At 42.8% G+C, this 18,498-nt stretch overlaps 1 protein-coding gene across 1 annotated transcript in view; it reads right to left on the bottom strand.

Annotated features, from left to right (window-relative positions):
- Positions 1-18,498, bottom strand: part of glra4a (glycine receptor, alpha 4a) — a gene marked incomplete at its 3' end in the record, with an annotated part of 112,742 nt that overhangs the window by 25,040 nt on the left and 69,204 nt on the right. The window contains exons 2-5 of the mRNA XM_084332192.1: positions 12,261-12,385; positions 4,998-5,065; positions 2,393-2,616; positions 1,116-1,198 (exon numbers count right to left, since the gene is read on the bottom strand). Of these exons, the coding sequence (XP_084188318.1) occupies positions 1,116-1,198; positions 2,393-2,616; positions 4,998-5,065; positions 12,261-12,385 (500 nt within the window). The remainder of the gene's footprint in view (positions 1-1,115; positions 1,199-2,392; positions 2,617-4,997; positions 5,066-12,260; positions 12,386-18,498) is intronic.

Raw genomic sequence — 18,498 nt, 5'->3', positions numbered from 1 at the left:
TATTTTGAGTTATTGTGGATTGAGCAAGCTCTTCCATCGACATTTCCATTTCCATTTAGTCATTCAGCTGACACTTTTATCCAAAGCGACTTACAAGTTCTGTACAACAAGTCAGCAGCATCTACAAATAAAACTGGTTAAGGACATAATATAGCCAAAATATAAGACAATTGAAAACATTCTGGAATGTAATCTTTATGGAGCAGAGTTTCTACTACGGCCAATTATACAGTTAAAATTGGACTTCTGTTGCGGACTGACACTGTCAAAGTCCAATATCATGTGTTTTTATAATGGCAAAAGTAAACACTGCACCATTTTGATATAATTTCATACCTCTATACCTCTTTCAATAAAACATTGTCTTCCGTCATTCTGTTGAGAGATGCAGCTGCATCACCACTTCTTCTTATTGAAACAGACAGGAAGGTAGATGAACATACCGCCATTCGACCATAACTTATTTGTTTGAAATGCCCGCCGGAAAAACTAATATATAGGCTCCGCAGTGTGTCTCCGCTTCCTCCGCTTCTCCTTCTGTTAAGACTTAAGTTCCCTTGTCTCTGTGGTGTGAAATTAGCCTACCTCTAGGCGCAAAAGGGGCTGGCCGCACAATAAAAGGAAACACAAAATGAAAGTTTCATTATTGATACCGTGGAAATTGGTTTCACAAGGGCAGATGCTATCTGCGCGAACGTCAGAGAAGGAATGGATCTTTTCCCTTTTAATTTTCCTCCCTTTCCGTGTTATCCAGGTAATACATAGAGGTGTTGCTACAAAGGCTTTCGGGGAGACTTATAGGCTACATTTCACCGACCAATTCTGTATTTTTTTATAGCTGGGAGAGGAATTACACTGTCGAAAATCACCCCCCACTCCCCCCTGTCTCATTCACAAATAAGAAAAACTAAAACAAAACAAGGAAGACAACATTTCATTATCTCACCCGGGCTTTGTCGATATAACCTCAATGACACCTTTGTGGCGAATTACACCGCATCTGTATCGGAACGTGGCACCGCTAAGACACTGCGTGAGCCAGAGAGGGTGAGGGGGGAAGGAGGTGAAAAGAGGATGAAGAGATAGGGGGGAAGCAGAAGAAAGAGAAGACTCACAGCTCTCTAGCTGCATGGTGCAGGTCTGAATATCCATGGGGAAATTCTTCAAGTCCATAGGGCAGGACAGGATGAGAGTCAGCCTGAGAGACGGAGACAGAATGAAAGAGAGAAGGGCATCGGGAGGTGAAAGGAAAGAGGCGGAGGCACGAGGAGAATCACCAACATACAGGGAGAGATTAGGAGACAAAAGAGGACATGCCAAGAAGAGCGAAATAAAGTAATAGAGCAGAAATGGGATTTAATCTCGCCCGCTGTATATCAACGGCATTCTGTTTCCTAGTCCATAATAAGACTGGAATATTACTTAACTACTATAAAAAAAATATATATTGGAAAGCATGCAGTGAGTTACGGTGCCATTTGGTTACGCAGCTTCAGGTGTGATAGTAAACTAATTGGTGCAGCCGTCCCTCCTTTTGTTCATTGTGGTGCTGATGCGTTACGCCTTCAAGCCGCCGTGGGGGAGAATGGGGGCTATTAGGGTGTTTGGCTAGAAGAAAGCGGCGTAATTACCTGCTGTAAATGCATCGCCCGGAGGCGAGACAGGAGCCAGCAGCACGAACCTCACAAGCATCCATTTTCTACTTTCCTATCTTAAGGCAATACTTTGCAATAAAAGAACATACAGTACACTAACCACAAATACCCTGGTGAATGAAGCCCCTTAAGTTGTTAAACTCATTGAGCTTCAGAGAGGCACACAAGGACATTTGGTGTAGGATTTGTTCACCGTTAGCAAACAAATCCTGCTATTATAGGGCCACCCTGGAGATCAGCAGACTAAAGCCTAGGACAGACTACTGAAAAGGATTTTTCAAATCGTGCCCGATGGTGAAAGCTGGGGGCAGGTCATGCTGAGTGACTGCAACAGTGACTATCAGCAACAGTAACTAAGGGCACTTTCTTGTTTAGTCCGGCTGAATAGAACTGGATAATTTATCCCCTTGGGTCGGTTTATTTGGGGAAGTCTGAAGCTCTCAGTTAAATTCAGATCTGCACCAAACAACTACATCATGGTCCACCTGCTTCCAAGCGAACCCCGGAACAATTCTATTTATTCACATAATTCAGTAGTCTTAAGAATTGTCCAATAAACAGCTGACCTGCATGATCACATGCCTTTGTTTAAAAAGTAGGGTTCCATTGTCGTTTGGCAATGTGAAACAAAGCAGAAACAATAAAAAAAAAGTCACCTCTGATTCAGACCATTTCCAACAAACGTAGGTGTAAAAATTTCTCAAGGAAGGCGGGACTCAATAATCACAGCTCCTTACCTGATGCTGTAGAGAACACTGCCGTCCTGGAAGATGCGCAGCAGCTTGTTGTCCGTGGTGACCTCGTGGAAGTTAGCTCCCTTCTCATTAGCGAAGAACAGGTCAGGTTTCCAGATGGAGTCCAACATGGAGGGGTCCAGATCCAGGGAGGCGTCTGGGTACTCGCTGTACGCCAGACGGGGGTCGTTCCATTTCTGCCGCAGGAACACGTTGAGCCTGTAGTCCTGTGGATTGGCTCATGCTAGTTAGCAGAAAGGTACATCAAACAATGTTCACTCTAGGGCTGGGCGATATAGGAAAATCATATCAAGATATTCAGAAGGACATATTATTAGAATTATTTTTTTTACTATTGATTTATCACATTTATTATTTATCACAATGTCTGCTATAAGTAGGCTATGTACAATTATATTAGATTGTCCAATTGACCGTTTCACAATGGGAAGTGTGAAACAGTATCAAAATAACAATTTTGACAGTTTCAAATCTGACTTAATATTTACTTTTCATATATAATTGTTTTGTGTATTTGTGTATCACAAATCACAATATAAAAAAATGCCATGATATGATAACATTGGCAGACAATAAATAATAATATAGGTATATTGCCCAGCCCTATTACACTCTAATACTCAGACTCTCAAACCTTTTCATGCCAAATTGATACAGAATAGGCCATGGACCCCCATTTCATACGATTTAGTCCCAGGGACCCCATCTAAGAAGATATATAGTATCCTGAATTCGTCCTGAATTCTATAACCGTCTATCTATACTGTAGGTAGAATAGTCGTCCTATACAGTCGTTCACTTTACTAACTTCTAGTGAAGAAAATATTAGTGAAATTAAATCAGTGGAATCCCCTCAAGGGCCCCCGTGGATCCGAGGACCCCACTTTGGGAACCAATGCTCAAGGAGATATTGAAGCAACACCGTTGGCGGGTGTCATTCCTCTAATTAACATCCTTTGCACATGATCACAAGGAATAATCACCTACAATTGTTAACTCTAATTAAATTATGTATTTATAGCAGAGGAAAATTATATACTGTAGATGCAAAAACAATTGGAACATGTACGTATGTTGAGATAGTACCTTGAATTTATAATGCAATCACTAATTTGACATCAGTGACACGCAGGAGATCTAAAAGGATTGTTAAAATATTGAATTATATATATTTAAGAATCCTGTGGCACACAGCTTCATAGGATGTAGAACCAATTTTAACTGCATACTTAATAAGCTATGTGCAATTAACATATGGTATAACACACCTTTATCCAAAGTGCCTCACAGTACTATGGGCGTTTCCATTTTTAGTGTGGTTGGCACCAGTGGGAATTGAACCCTTAAAAGGGGCACTTCACCAAAAAAAGATGCTAATTTATGTTGCACACATAATCTCACACACAACCATAAACTCAGTTTTGCACACATTGATTTAGTTTGAAGGTTATTGAGAGTAAATGAATAAACGAGTTGGATGTCATCAGGGACGCTGAATTCTTGTGTTGTTATAGCTCAGTGCAATGATAAGCAGTCCCTATTAGCTATTTTTCATTATTTCATGGTGCTGTAATTAACTCAACACAAGGATTCAGTGTCCCCGATGACATCACTGGTGGCCATAGTCAAACTAATTTAATCTCAATAACCGTCAAACTGAATGAATCAGCATTGTTTTTTGGTGAAGTGCCCCTTTAACCCTGACAGAGCTGGTGGCATGCTCTACTCACCAACCTATCCAGGAGGACCCGTTGATTCCACATGTATCTTTGGGTGTTACAGACAAACACTTTTGAATCCCTCAGGGGGAGGGTTAACCAATATAGGGCAGATTCAACACATTGATCACAATACAATATAATTGCCCAGTAAAGCCTACAGTCGCATCATTAGTGTGGCTTTTCTCTGGACTGACCTTACTGGAGGTCTGGCCCTCTGGGCTCCTCATGACAACCTTTTACAGCTTATTGCTGCACCGTGCTGACCAAGCAGCTACCACTGTGACCCTGGAAAGGCGTGACATTTCTTCCCTTTCCTCTCGGTCTCTCTCTCTCTCTGTCCATCTCTCTCTCTTCCTCTCCCCCCCTTTCATTCATTTTCTCAATTGTTCATTCTAATTGCAAAGAGGACAGTTCATTATCAGCCCATCAGTGACCCATTGGTCTTTGAAGGTTGCTCTGATTTGCTCCGGAAAACAGGGAGGGAGGAGGGGCCAGGGGCTCAAACACAGTGGATTAACCTGGGAAGTGGGTGGCAGGGATGGAGGGGAGGAGGTTGATGAACTGGCACGCTGGTGTCAGGACAACAGCCTGCTCCTGAACATTGGTAAAACCAAGGAGCTGATCGTGGATTTTGGGTGGACACCATTTTTCCGGTGGGTGGCAGGGATGGAGGGGAGGTTTGAGATGGTTCAGTTATAAATGATGGGGTAAATACAGCTGGAGGGGAAAAATTACATCTCTTTTCAGGACAAAAGTTCATCATCACCGAGCTGGATATGCGGATAATGACAAAAAAAAAAGAAAAAAAAAAGAAGGTGATTCATTACCAACTGGCCATTTCATTTCAAATACCTGGATGTTCTTACCATCGTCGTTTCTGTGATGGAACCAAAGCTGTTGATGAAGATATTGCAGGTGACGTTCACAGGTGGACCTGAGGGAAAGAAATAATAAAATCACAAAGTGTGAGACATCTCCGTATGACATGAAATACCACAGTTGTTCAAACCGCTCACAAGATAATTGGGCCATTTTTGGGTGACACTGGAACTGTAATGAAGCAGACGAGCGCCTCGCTCAGAGCCGCCGCAGCAGGTATGAAATATGCATGACACTAGCTAGGTCAAGAGATAATTCTGTGGACTGTGCAAGTACAAACACTCCATTCTTCATCTGGGGAACATTGTGCATAATAATATTTGCACGAGACCGTAATGTTGCAATATTGTATCCCCAAAGTGGGTTGAGTGCTAGGCTTTTATCAAGAGAATGACGCGATTCTAATGGGTTTCTTTTAGGAATGTTCGTGTTGGCTTTTTTACCGATATACCGATATTGTCCAACTCTTAATTTCCGATACCGATATCAACCGATACCGATATATGCAGGGTTTTCCCCCCCGAAAAAACTGAATAATTCCAGGTAATTAACATTACATATCTCTTGTCATGGAATTAACACAACATTATGCATACTTTTGACAATAAATAAAATATCGGTAGGCCGATAATATCGGACATCTCTAGTTTCTATCTCTAGATGTGATTTTATTATTCCTATACATCCTTAGATTATGTTTTGATATGATAGACCTTTTGGTTTTGTAGCTTATTAGAGGTTATCACCTCTATGGAGTGCTTTTGTTTAGTTTTTGCTAAATAAGTCTCCTGCCATATTTTGCTCCCCTTCATAGATTCGCTCGTAGGTCGGGTTGTCTGGGTACTAGAGATATGATACGGTTTTTATGCGACTGAGTCTCCTGAATATGTAGAGACAAACCCTGAGTCGATTGAACCTTCCTACGCTGAGGTATACTAACTTTTGCACATTTCTGCGTGTGGCGTTGTGTGAGCGTATACAGTATGTGTGTTGCGTGTGTGCTCATGTGTGCTTGTGTGTGGAGAGTTCAGTGTTCAAGACTCTGATGGCCTGGGGGAAGAAGCTGAGCCGAAGTCTCTCTGTCTTAGTTGCTGGTGTTCGCAGGTGTTTGCCTGACCGCAGCAGCTTGAACATGCTGTTGTTGGGGTGGTGGGGGTCTTTCATTATTCGGCAGGCTCTGGATTTGCACCTCTTGTTATATAAGTCCTGCAGGGGTGGTAGTGCAATACCCGTAGTACGCTCAGCCTTGCTGTTTCCATACCAGGCAGCGATGTTTCCAGTCAAGATGCTCTCTACAGCTCCGGAGTAGAAGGACTGGAGTATCTTCCCCGATACTCTGAACTTCCTTAACTGTCTCAGGTGGTATGTCAGGTCCTCTGAGATGTGGACCCCCAGGTACTTAAAGCTGCTCACCCTGTCCACGGTAGCCCCGTTTATCCACAGTGGTGTGTGTCCCCCCTGCTGTGTTCTCCTAAAATCCACGATCAGCTCCTTGGTTTTACCAATGTTCAGGAGCAGGCTGTTGTCCTGACACCAGCGTGCCAGTTCATCAACCTCCTCCCGGTAGGCCTTCTCGTCGTTGTCAGAGATCAGCCCCACCACCACTGTGTCGTCCGCAAACTTCACTATGGAGTTGGAGCTGAACTTGGCCACACAGTCATGTGTGTATAGTGAGTACAGCAGGGGGCTGAGAACACAGCCCTGGGGGGACCCGATACTCAGGGTGATGGTGTTGGAGGTCTGACCCCCCACCCTGACTGCCCAAGGCCTTTCACTCAGAAAGTCCAGTATCCAGGCGCTCAGAGCGGAGCTCAGACCCAGCTCAATCAGCTTGTCCACCAGTCTGGTGGGGACTATGGTGTTGAACGCTGAGCTAGTCAATGAACAACAGTCTGACCCCTTCTGGCTGTCTAGGTGAGAGAGGGTGTCATGGTCATGTCTCTAGTACCCAGACAACCCGACCTACGAGCGAATCTATGAAGGGGAGCAAAATATGGCAGGAGACTTATTTAGCAAAAACAAAACAAAAAATGCACTCCATACCTTCAGGAGGTGATAACCACTAATAAGATACAAAACCAAAAGGTCTATCATATCAAAACATAATCTAGGGATGTATAGGAATAATAGAATCACATCTAGAATTTGCCCACCCAGATGGTACCAAATCGTCCAATTTGGGGATTTGGCCCAAGGACTATGGATGAGGGGGAGAGGGGAGGCTGGCTGGGTGGGGTGTTTCTAGAGCACAGAAGCAGATGAGTCTACTGGAATGTGTGTGCCGTGAAAGACTGAAAGCTAGATATGAATAAAAGTCTGGCTTCAGATCTGCAAAGAGAATCGCCTCGTCTTTCCAGCTGATTCCATACCGTTTTTATTTTAGACAGAACTATTAACGGATCAGAACTGTCTTTTCTTAGAGAAAAGCTGTTCAACCACCCACACAGCTCGACTATGCTCACCCCCCTGCCGAAACCCTCCCACCAGGAGACAACAACTGGGCAAAATATAAGTGCCTGAACCGAATCCGCTCAGGTGTTGGCAGTTCCAGGGAAACCCTAAGCAGATGTGGTTATCTTAGTGGCCCAACCACATGCGACTGTGGCACAGAACCCCAGACCATGGAGCACCTCCTTCGATGTCCTCTGTTAGGTGGACCCTGCACAACAAAGGACCTAGCACTCTACAACATCAAGGGACAGCAATGTACCAAGCACTGGCTGGACGTTATATAAGCTGAATAGCTTTGTATGGACGAAAAGAAGAAGGTGGGTCAGACTGGGGTTATTTTAACCATCCTTTTCTCCTACGGTAGGTTGTGAGGTGGGTCAGAACCAGGGTTATTTTAACCCCCCTTTTCTCCTACTGTAGGTTGTGAAGTGGGTCAGAACCAGGGTTATTTTAACCCCCCTTTTCTCCTACTGTAGGTTGTGAAGTGGGTCAGAAACAGGGTTATTTTAACCCCCCTTTTCTCCTACTGTAGGTTGTGAAGTGGGTCAGAAACAGGGTTATTTTAACCCCCCTTTTCTCCTACTGTAGGTTGTGAAGTGGGTCAGAAACAGGGTTATTTTAACCCCCCTTTTCTCCTACTGTAGGTTGTGAAGTGGGTCAGAAACAGGGTTATTTTAACCCCCCTTTTCTCCTACTGTAGGTTGTGAAGTGGGTCAGAAACAGGGTTATTTTAACCCCCCTTTTCTCCTACTGTAGGTTGTGAAGTGGGTCAGAAACAGGGTTATTTGAATCCTCCTTTGTAGGTTGTGAGGTAGGTCAGAACCAGGGTTATTTTAACCCTCCTTTTCTACGGCTCGGCATCAATACACAGAAATCAAACCTGGGTTAGCTCCATCAATAAAGCGGCATTGACCTTTCAGCGCAAGATCAATGTGTTCAATGTGGCGTGAATTAATTTAAGTCTGACCCCTGACATTTCCGTGCACAGCCAATAACTTTACAGAAGGTGGTTCTGGTGATTGTAGTCACTGGTCCTTTCCAAAACAAGAGGAAAATGTGCCCGCTTGATAAATTCACAACATGCTACATTACATAATATATTAGCCTGCAACACAAATCTAGTTGAAAAGCAACAGCGTGTAGTGATTCATGTCGTTTAGATGCAGTGAGGCGGCTTGAGCGGATGGCGATGCACATTCATTTCATGCTGGAGTGGTGCGGCGCTGTGCAGAGCGACGGACACAGTGGCCCTCGTGCTGAAATGTCGAGACACCACTTAACCCCAGTGTAAATGCTCTATTTAAAAAGGGGAACACCACCCAGTTTAAGAATGCATACGTCTAAGACATTAGTGAACATGAACTACTCTCCCAAATTGAGTGAAACCCAAGACTTGCATCCTCAGGAGGTGGAGGCCATTGAGATAAAGCAGACACACACACACACATACTTTTTTTCGGTGTCCTGCTGGGGCCTCGACATTGTAAATAAGAAACCTGTTATTAATGTTTTATCTGGCTAAATAAAGGTATAATTTAATCCCAACCTCTTAACACATCCGGTGCCGTTAACGTAGAACTACGTTTCTGTCGCCCGATCGTTGAGTGCCGGAAACGTAGATCTACGTTTTTCTCACTGTATTTATTTTATTCGCTATTGCCATTCATAATTCAGCGGGGCACCTTGTGCATTCTGTACTGAATGTGTCTGAGCTGGCAGATGGTCTTATACCGCCCTCTAACGCCTTCGGCCAGTATTGCACCCCGTTAGAAACGGGTTGGTTTTTTTTCTCTACCGAGCTGTGGCGCGGGGGCGGGTCCTAAACACTCCGGCAAAACACACGCTTGTAGGGATGGTTTTGACTACTGACCCCGCCCGCCCGTTGAAGTGCAATGCCCAACAACGTCGGAGACAGGATCGCTGTGGACAACTGGAATGGCGATCAGATATTTGGATTATTTTTTTTGCCTTACATCAGAGACCAGGTAAGGACACTATATATGAAAGCTTGCGTTGATCTGATATTTATTTCTACCCCGATCGACGCTGTCTCTGTGTCTGTATGTGTGGCTGTTTGCCGTTGGGTTGCAGGAGGGGGGGGGGGGGGGGGGGGGGTCGCGCGCCGGTCTAAACAACATTGCATGCGTGCACGAGGAAGGATAATAATTATGATCTAGCGTTGATTTCAGGAAGATCCGATAATCAGGCAAAAAATTACAACATGTTTATTGAATTACACAAAAACGCAGTTTTCGCGTATTTTCCCTGGAATGACTCAGAAGCACCCAAACTATATTCATATTCAAAACGGTGTAAAAACGGAAATGTACGGATGAAAAAATTATCCGTTTTTTGCACGTTGACCAGAAGCAACTCAATGAGACTCGACAGCGTTAATAGACCCATAGCTATACTATAAAATATAGGTTTAGCTCTACAAACTACAACTAAGTTTACATGGGTTTAATGGACGGCACGGAAGGGGTCACTTCCCGGAAGGGGCGTGGCACTCAATGTGTTAACAGGCGCCCCCAAAATTGGCCATTTTAGTTTTAGTTTTTGAGGACTGCATACTTTTTTTGCAAACCAAAATACAATACTTTATACTTATAGCACATGCATGAGCCTGGTCTCTTTTGAAAGATGATATTCTGAAGTTTCTGATACAATAAAAATTCACTTTTAGTGCTAATGAAATAGAGTAACATAGGTCTGAACTTGAGTTGTAGAAAAACTTGTTACTCACGTTTTTCTGTAGTGGTTAGTAGTCCAGAAGTAGTATTTCCAAAAACATTGGTATAGCCTGAATTCTTTTGTAGTACATGTCCAAATTTTATAAAAAATCCATTCAGAAATGACTGATTAGAAGCAGTTTTGGTCAAAGTTGAGAGGGCTCAGAAAACGATTTTCTCATAGACTTCAATGCATTCGACGGAGAATTCTCTTCCTGTTTTGGCTCGTGACTTTTCACCTAGATCCCTTATTCGCTGGGGTACCATTGGAAAGCCCTACTCATTGGTTACAACCCTGTCCAAGATTTTCGAGATCGCCAAATGATTCACAGAGTTAGTGGCTCGAGAGTCGGGAGTGGTATTTGTACAATACCGTGTACTTCGGCGCACACCTCACATATCGGCATGTAACTCGAGAACCGCTGAATGGATTTTGTCACCTTAGACGGCTGTCGACACCCGACACACCCGTGCACACCCGAACCGCTAGAGGTCGCCAAAGTGCTGTTGGGAAAATCTTCCTCAAGAGGGCCCACATGTGGGCCATTGCATGTTAAGAGGTTTAAAGTATTGTATTGAGCTTTATTGCATCTTCTAGTTTGCCACTTAAATAAATACAGCTGGGATAGAAATGGAAATGGAAATATTTCCCTTCAACCAGTTAATCTCTAGCTCCAAAAATTATGAATATTTTAAACTATTCATAAGTCATCATTATATTGGCCACTATTAGCTAATCTGATAACCAGGGACAAACCAAATAGTCTAATATTATGTTTCCATAAGAAAGTGAGATGGACCAACTATAAAAACATTACACAAAAAGGTTATCTTTTATATAAACAAAATGCATTTAATTTGTACTTCCATGCAGAAGTAGAAAATGTATTCCAGTAAGATATGGCCAATTATTATATAAATCTTAGGCGGTTACAAATATAATCTAATGCATTATAACAGTTAATGAAAGGTTTATGTAAAGATAGGATAAGTAAAAGTACCATACATGCTACTTTTCTCATTGACTTCAACTCATGTAGTACTGTACCAGGTAAGATGGCTGCCATCCCAGAATAGCAATGTCACATCTACTGCTTTATATATATGGTGAAGGTGCTCTATATTCCTTTTCAGTGGAATTCCGTTGCTAGGGAACAGCTTGGGCCCTTATATAAGAACATGGATATTAGTAATAATAATAATAATAATAATAATAATAATAATAATAATAATAATAATAATAACAACTGTATTCATACATGGGATTGCAGTTCAAAGTGCTTTACATCAGTAAGAAATAAGACATGTAAAACAAGCAGCAAAAGCAAAGCATAAAGTGGGATAAAATAATGCAGATATATTAATCAAATCAGAACCTCACTTTCCAATAGGCTTCTTGAATTTCTGTAATCTGTTACAAAACATGATAAAGGTCATAGTATGCATCCAGCAGATAGTGGGGCGTAGAGATAAAAGTAAAGATAAGTAAAATAATATCAAGGGTAAAATGAGCAGATATATAAAATCACAGTTTTTCACATTAGGCCACATTGTTTATGGTTTGATTGAGTTTTAGTAGAATAGAAAAGACATGAATGATGAAATGAGCACATAAAGTGCAGACATACTATAAAATCAGTTTTTTACAGTGCAATAAAATAGTTTTGGATTACTGTTTAACAGTTCAAAGTCGTCTTTACCTTCTGTTCGGTATCCACAGTTATAAAACCTGACAGTCATTGCAACAGGAAATACACATGTTCTGTTTCATTACTGAGAACACTACAATAAAAAAAAATAAAAGGCTAATTTGGTATAAAAAGTCAAACAAACTTCCTCTGGTTTCCGGCTTTGGGAGAGAGTAGTTCATGCTCACAAATGATTGAACTTTCCTAGGCCATGGACATATCATATCTGAATAAATGTTGGTGTTGTTCCCCTTAGAAAGCAGAGAACAAAAAGGAATATTCGATAGTAAGCTTAACTTTCTCGGCAACATTTTTGGTTGCCGAGAAAGGCCACACTTTTGGTGGCCTGCCTTGGTATATATATATATATACACTGCACCTTTGAAGTTGGGTCTGATCCGGGCGTCATAGCCTGACGTTCTTCCCATGAGCTTGTCCAAGAAGTCCGATGGAGACAGAGACACCTTGTTGGGGGGCTTTATCTCCTCCTTACAGGAGCTCAGTCTGACAGCACCAGCGAGAGAGGGAGAGAAAAAATATTTTAGAAAATGCAGCAGCGGCGAGATGAATATACTATACAGTACATATTTGATATGCTACACTACATTATTACTAATATTGTAAAAATATTCAATGTAAAGAAAACAATAAGTCCTGTTGTTATTGTTGTTGTAATTCATTAAAATCTTAGATCATTTTTTTTACGTTTTGTTTGAGTTATGTTTTAAGTTTTATGTTGACATTTTTCATAATTGAATTTCTGCTTCGGCGATATGAACACATGTATGTCACACCAATAAATCTCACTGAATCGAAACTGAGAAGCAGAGAGAAAGAGGAATAGATGGTGTCAGGAGGAAGCGGAAAAAGAGGAACGAGAGAGAAGGAGACAGAAATACTTGCAGATAGATGATGGAATAAGAAGAAGAAAAAAAAATAAAAAGAATAAGGACCCAATGACTTGCCTCAGCTGGCAACTAAGCCCGCCTATCTATTTCCCATCATGTCTGGGACATTGTGCCTGTTAGAGCCAAACTACAGAGCGGCAGTGTAGGAGAGCGAGGTGCATTGGCCCCGTCCTTTCTCCTCCCACTGTTTGTGGCTCAGGAGGTGGACGGCTTGACAGATTGATGGCTAAATTGAAACGCTATGAATGTCACACTAGGAAGAGTCTGGATGGGGGTTGGCGGTAAAGCATTGATGCCAGCTCCAGCATTATCAGCCTGCCACTGATAGGCATGACTGACAGGGAGGCAGAGCGAGAGAAAGAGAGAGAGAGAGAAAGAGAGAAAGAAAGAAAGATAGAAAGAAAGAAAGAAAGAGAAAGAAAGAAAGAAAGAAAGAAAGAAAGAAAGAAAGAAAGAAAGAAAGAAAGAAAGAAAGAAAGAAAGAAAGAAAGAAAGAAAGAAAGAAAGAAAGAAAGAAAGAAAGAAAGAAAGACCTCTTGGAGCCCTACCAGGGGCCCCTGCCTGTTGATGGAGCTTCTCTCTGACTGGCCCCTGCATGCTTTAGCACAGCTGATTGCACTCCATGCATTTGATGACATTGTAAGCGGATGATGATCCCGGGCCCCAGTGAAGAACAGACGCCTGGTCCAATCTCCTCCCCAGGGCCAAGCACCACTGGTGCCCTGCTATGTTCTCCTGACAGACCCAACTGACGACCTCCTCACTGTACTTAAGTCTCAGAGACCAGATCCTTAAGGGGCACATTACACAATGGAAGAGGTTCCCTTCTGGCAATACGCGGTGAAGCTTTCAAAGAGACTCTGAAATGTGAGAGCGGAGCTGCAGATCCCCTGAGATCTGCCTAGTGTGACGCGTAGAAAGGAGAGGAGACTACGGCTTGATTTAGCCTCATTGGTTTCTCTAGAGTCTATTGCAACCACGTGTTTGTGATGTGGAAGTGACGGCTGCGGAGCGAATGCATTTATGGTCTTCGTGCAGCATCGACAGCATCTGTAGGGCAGATTTTACGCTTCCTAGGTTTTATGCCCCTTCAGCGATCATATGATATCTGCGGTATCTGCAGAGAGTGCCGCAAAGTTTCAATTTAGGGCTGGTACGACGTGGAGGCCAGCATGGAACCCCTGGGAGAGCTGCATGAAGATCCACACTCGCTGCCTAGCTAGACCCTCCGCACTGTGCACGCCGAAGGATGAAGCGAGAGGCATAACTTGGCCTTAAAAGTGACTAGATTAGATTTGTGCGTTTTGACGGTATAAACATTATGCTGGCACATTTGGCTGGTTGTCATAGTAATGATGAAGGCATTCACATACTACTCTTCCCATCTTTGATCTCCTAATATTTTGTCTTTAGGTTTTGCATTGTAGTCATGACCTAATCATGACCCTTCGGGTTCTCCTCCGAAGAGTTCTATTATACATTTTTCTCCTCCAAAGAGTTCTATTATACATTTACATATTATATATTGCTTTCCTCCAGAGTTCTATTATATATTGTTCTCCTCCAAATAGCTTTATTATATATTGTTCTCCTCCAAAGTTCTATTATATATTGTTCTCCTCCAAAGAGTTCTATTATATATTGTTCTCCTCCAAAGAGTTCTATTATAGTATATTGCTGTCCTCCACATTTGTTGTTTTCTGATCCTCTTGTCACAATGTGTGAGTGGCAAGACTGAGCTGAATTGTATTGCATTTCAAAACCACATACAGATAGATGTGACTGAAATCTGAAATGATCAGATTCCATGTCACTTTTTGCTGTTCAAAATATCCTACTCATCAGTGTGAAAACTGCCTGTCGTAGTTTGTGACTGGTTTGGTGGTTTTACGACAGTGATGGGAACCATTGGACTGCTTTGGGATGTTATATTAACACTTTCAGCGCCATAAGCTGTCCCCATCTCTGCCGCTTCAAGGCCAGCTTAAAATGGTCATTTCCGGGCGGCTAAGTGGCGCAGTGGGCAAGGCGCTCGCCACTAGTGCAGGAGATGCTGGGTTCGAGCCCAGCTCTCGGCATTGCTACCAGCTTGGCTGGTCGTTCATACTAACACAATTGGCAGTGTTAGGGGTGGGAAAGCTGGTGGGTGGGTCCTGGTCGTTGTAAACAGCGACTCCTACAGTTTCTTTCCGGGCGCCTGCTCAGCGAGGAAAGGATCTAAGGGGGGTAGTGTGATCCTTCCACCCTCTCAGTGAGAGTCCGCGCTGCCAGGTGATAAGAAGCGGTTGATTGGCTACACATGTGTCGGAGGAAGCATGTGATAGCCTCCACTCTCCCAGACCGACCGTAGGGGGTAGGTGCGCAGCGACCAGGAAGGGGATTGGGAATTGGTATAACGACTAACATTGGGATGGGAGAAAAATGGAGGAAAAAGGAGGGGGAAAAAGATTTAAAAAAAAAAGATTAAAAAAAGGTAATTTCCGCGGTGTTTCACGATGTTTGCAGAGCTCTGTGTGTGTTCTGTATTATAGCTGTGGAGACAATGGTGTGGCTCATTTGACAGACACTACTTGTAGTCCAACATGGAACAAATATTTTGTTTCTACACAGTTTGTAGTATATTACACGCTAAACATCGCGCATTTCCAAGATAATCCAGTCTTTTTCCATAGATCGCGAGATAAAACGCGTAATGTGCAATAAGCCTCGAATCGTTCTGGTTGACTCAAAACTGTGATCGAATCGTTTTAACTCAAAACTGTGATCGTGTTTTACGTCCGGTAAAACACAAAACTGTGATCGTTAGAAAAACACGTTTCAGGTTCGGTAAAATAGACATAGAATATACTTTACCTTAGCCAGAAGGTATTCCAAAAAGAATAATTCCAAGTGATCGCATCGGCACCACGATTACCAGTGTATATGAATACACGTTTCGATGGTAAATACGCTTCGGCAACGGAATTTCGAGGCGATCAATGTGAATCTCTGTTCAAGCAGGAGGAGGAGCCCTTACCAAAAAAAATAAGGAAATCGTGTATCCACGCCAATGTAATTCCAGTTCAGACACAGACGATACTGCCACCTGGTGATATTCGATAGGCATTGCAATTCCAACATATACAAACGAGCCAGGGACGGCTAGAATGATCCGGATGATGATTATCAGATGATGAGGATCAGAGGAAAAAGATCAGAGGATCTAAAAAACAAGTTTACTCGTTATTGGCGCTCAACATTTGTCGCCCAATAACGAGTATACTTGTGATTGGCGCTGAATGTGTTAAGGGAATAACTAACTTTGACACATTCCTTGTTACATTTGTACAGATAAGTGCATCTTTTTTCAAGTTAATGTTACACAGGCGGCTGGGTGGCGCAGCGGACATTGCGCTCGTCACCAATGCAAGAGACCGTCATACTAACTCAATTGGCAGAGTTAGCGAGTGGAAGTCGATGGGTGGTAATCTGGACGTTGTGGACAGCGACTCCTACAGGTCGGTTGGGGGACGCCTGCACAGCAGAGACAGGAAATTGCGGGGGTAGTGTGAGCCTCCCACACGTTACACCTCGCCAATGAGAGTCCGCGCTGGCAGGTGAAAAGATGTGACAGGCTGCCTCCTCGTGTATCGGAGGGGACACGTGATGCAAGGCTTCTATCCTCCCTACAACCGGCCAGTGGGGGGCATATGCGAGCAACGTTCAAGACAGGGGAGGGGAGAATTGGCACAGCGAAATTGTGATTGGAGAAAAATTGAAAAAATAGGAGAAAAAAAGTGGATACAAAAATTAAAAATTAATGTTACACAATGCCAAAGATGAGCCAAACCAAGGAATCAGTTTCAAAGGGGTTTCCTTACAATTAGAAGTATAACAATTAAATCCAACAATGATTCCATTCCACTACAACAACTAGTGAGGAAGACGGACCTAGCTAATCAAATTAGCCTAGCATGATGAGCGCAAGCTCCATGAAAGAGTGGCAGATGCCATGGTGAGAATTATTTTCTGTTTTACCCGTCATCTATTCTAGCCTTTGTAAAAGTGGGGATGCACCGAACATTCAGTTATTCCATTATAAAAGTGAGCTTGTGCTCATCCCTAATTAAAACCATATATCAATGTATTAGTTCATAGCATTTTGTCTATATATTAGCTGAATAGATAAATACACATTATTTGACCTTAAAGCCACTACAAGGAGAATTCTCAACAATAATATATCATTGTCAGATTTGTTGTGACATTGGTATAATTACTGTAAACAAATTAGACCATTGCCGAAATAAATCATAGCCTAATTCTCATGATAAGACCACATTTCTCATAAAACCTGTTGCAAAGGAGATCTAATCCATTTGTCCAGTAGCTTCACAGCAGCATGGGATAGGCCTTTTTCACAAGGCAATCTTGACATGTCATTGCAGGGTAAGCCAGACCCGGCGCCATGGGCGGGCATTAGGGGGCCGGGCCCGCCCACTGAGTCAGCTGTGCCCACAGCTGTGCCCACATTTAAAAAAAAAAAATGTGTCAATCAAAGTCGACTATCCAAATCCTTAGTCGGGGACAGCCCTAGTGGGCACTGATGTCAACAACAACACTACTGAAGCTAGCACGGCACTCCGTGAGAATTCGTTTTCTACCCTCAAGAACGTCTTTACAGAACATCGCCTTAGTATGCTTCATCGACGCAAGGCCAATTTAATTCAGTTGGCATTTGAGAAGGACTTAACAAAAAAGTTCAGGAATGAGTGGAGAGGGGCAGTGTTTTAAGAAGATTTCACTCTGTCCCCAAACGCCGCTTGCCGCTCTACTAATGATGGTGAGTAGCCTGTGGAGGAATTTTGTTTGCTTTTTTATGCACCTTATTTTTGTCAGTTCAGTTTGTCAGTGAATTCAGAAGTGTTGAATAAATGGAGACTTCTCAAAGATGTAGAATAGAATAGAAATGTATTATCCTGAGGGAAATTTTACACTGCAAATCACTCAACATTAAACATTTAGACAGAACAAGTCACGAATAAGAATAACAAAACAAATGGCCTAAGAATAGAATAAAATTAAATAGAATAAAAATAGAATAAAAGATACAGTAAATAAATACAGTAAAAATATACTGAAGTCTACAGTAGGTGTAATATTGCACAGTGCTGTTTAAAAAGTAAGAGTCCAGGAAGATGGTAACTGCCGCTCTGTGCTAAGTGATGCAGTGAGGCACAGTGATGCATTGTATAGTCTGATGGCTGTCAGAATGAAGGACTTCCTGTGCCGTTCAGTGCTGCATTTAGGTAGTGTGAGCCTATAACATGCTCCTCCTGTCAGCCAAGTCTGTGTATAGTGGGTGGGAGGGGTTTTCCCTGATGGCCTGGAGCTTAGCAAGGCTCCTCCTCTCCGCCACCCTCGCTAGAGTCCAGCTCCACCCCAACCACGCTACTGGCCTTCCTGACCATCTTATCCAGCCTGTTTGTGTCCCCTGCTCTCAGTCCGCTGCCCCAGCAGGTCTGTTATATATATCCGTTCAGTCTGTTTTTGTATAAGTGAATGTTCTTAAGATAGAGAGAAATTCGATTTTTCAATTGCCTCTCTGCTGTTTAGTTCAGCACCGTGGGCATCGCCAAGCAAGCCACAGTGCCGTTGTCCCAGTTGAAACGTATAAAAGGGAACTTGTGTTGAAAAACCATTGTGCCCCCCCGAGAACATTTTATGCCC

The sequence above is a fragment of the Notolepis coatsorum genome, assembly GCF_963971535.1.
Source record: "Notolepis coatsorum genome assembly, chromosome: 16".
NCBI classification, from domain to species: domain Eukaryota; kingdom Metazoa; phylum Chordata; class Actinopteri; order Aulopiformes; family Paralepididae; genus Notolepis; species Notolepis coatsorum.
The sequence above is the reverse complement of the archived record's forward strand: the minus strand, read 5'-3'. Positions and strand labels throughout refer to the sequence as shown.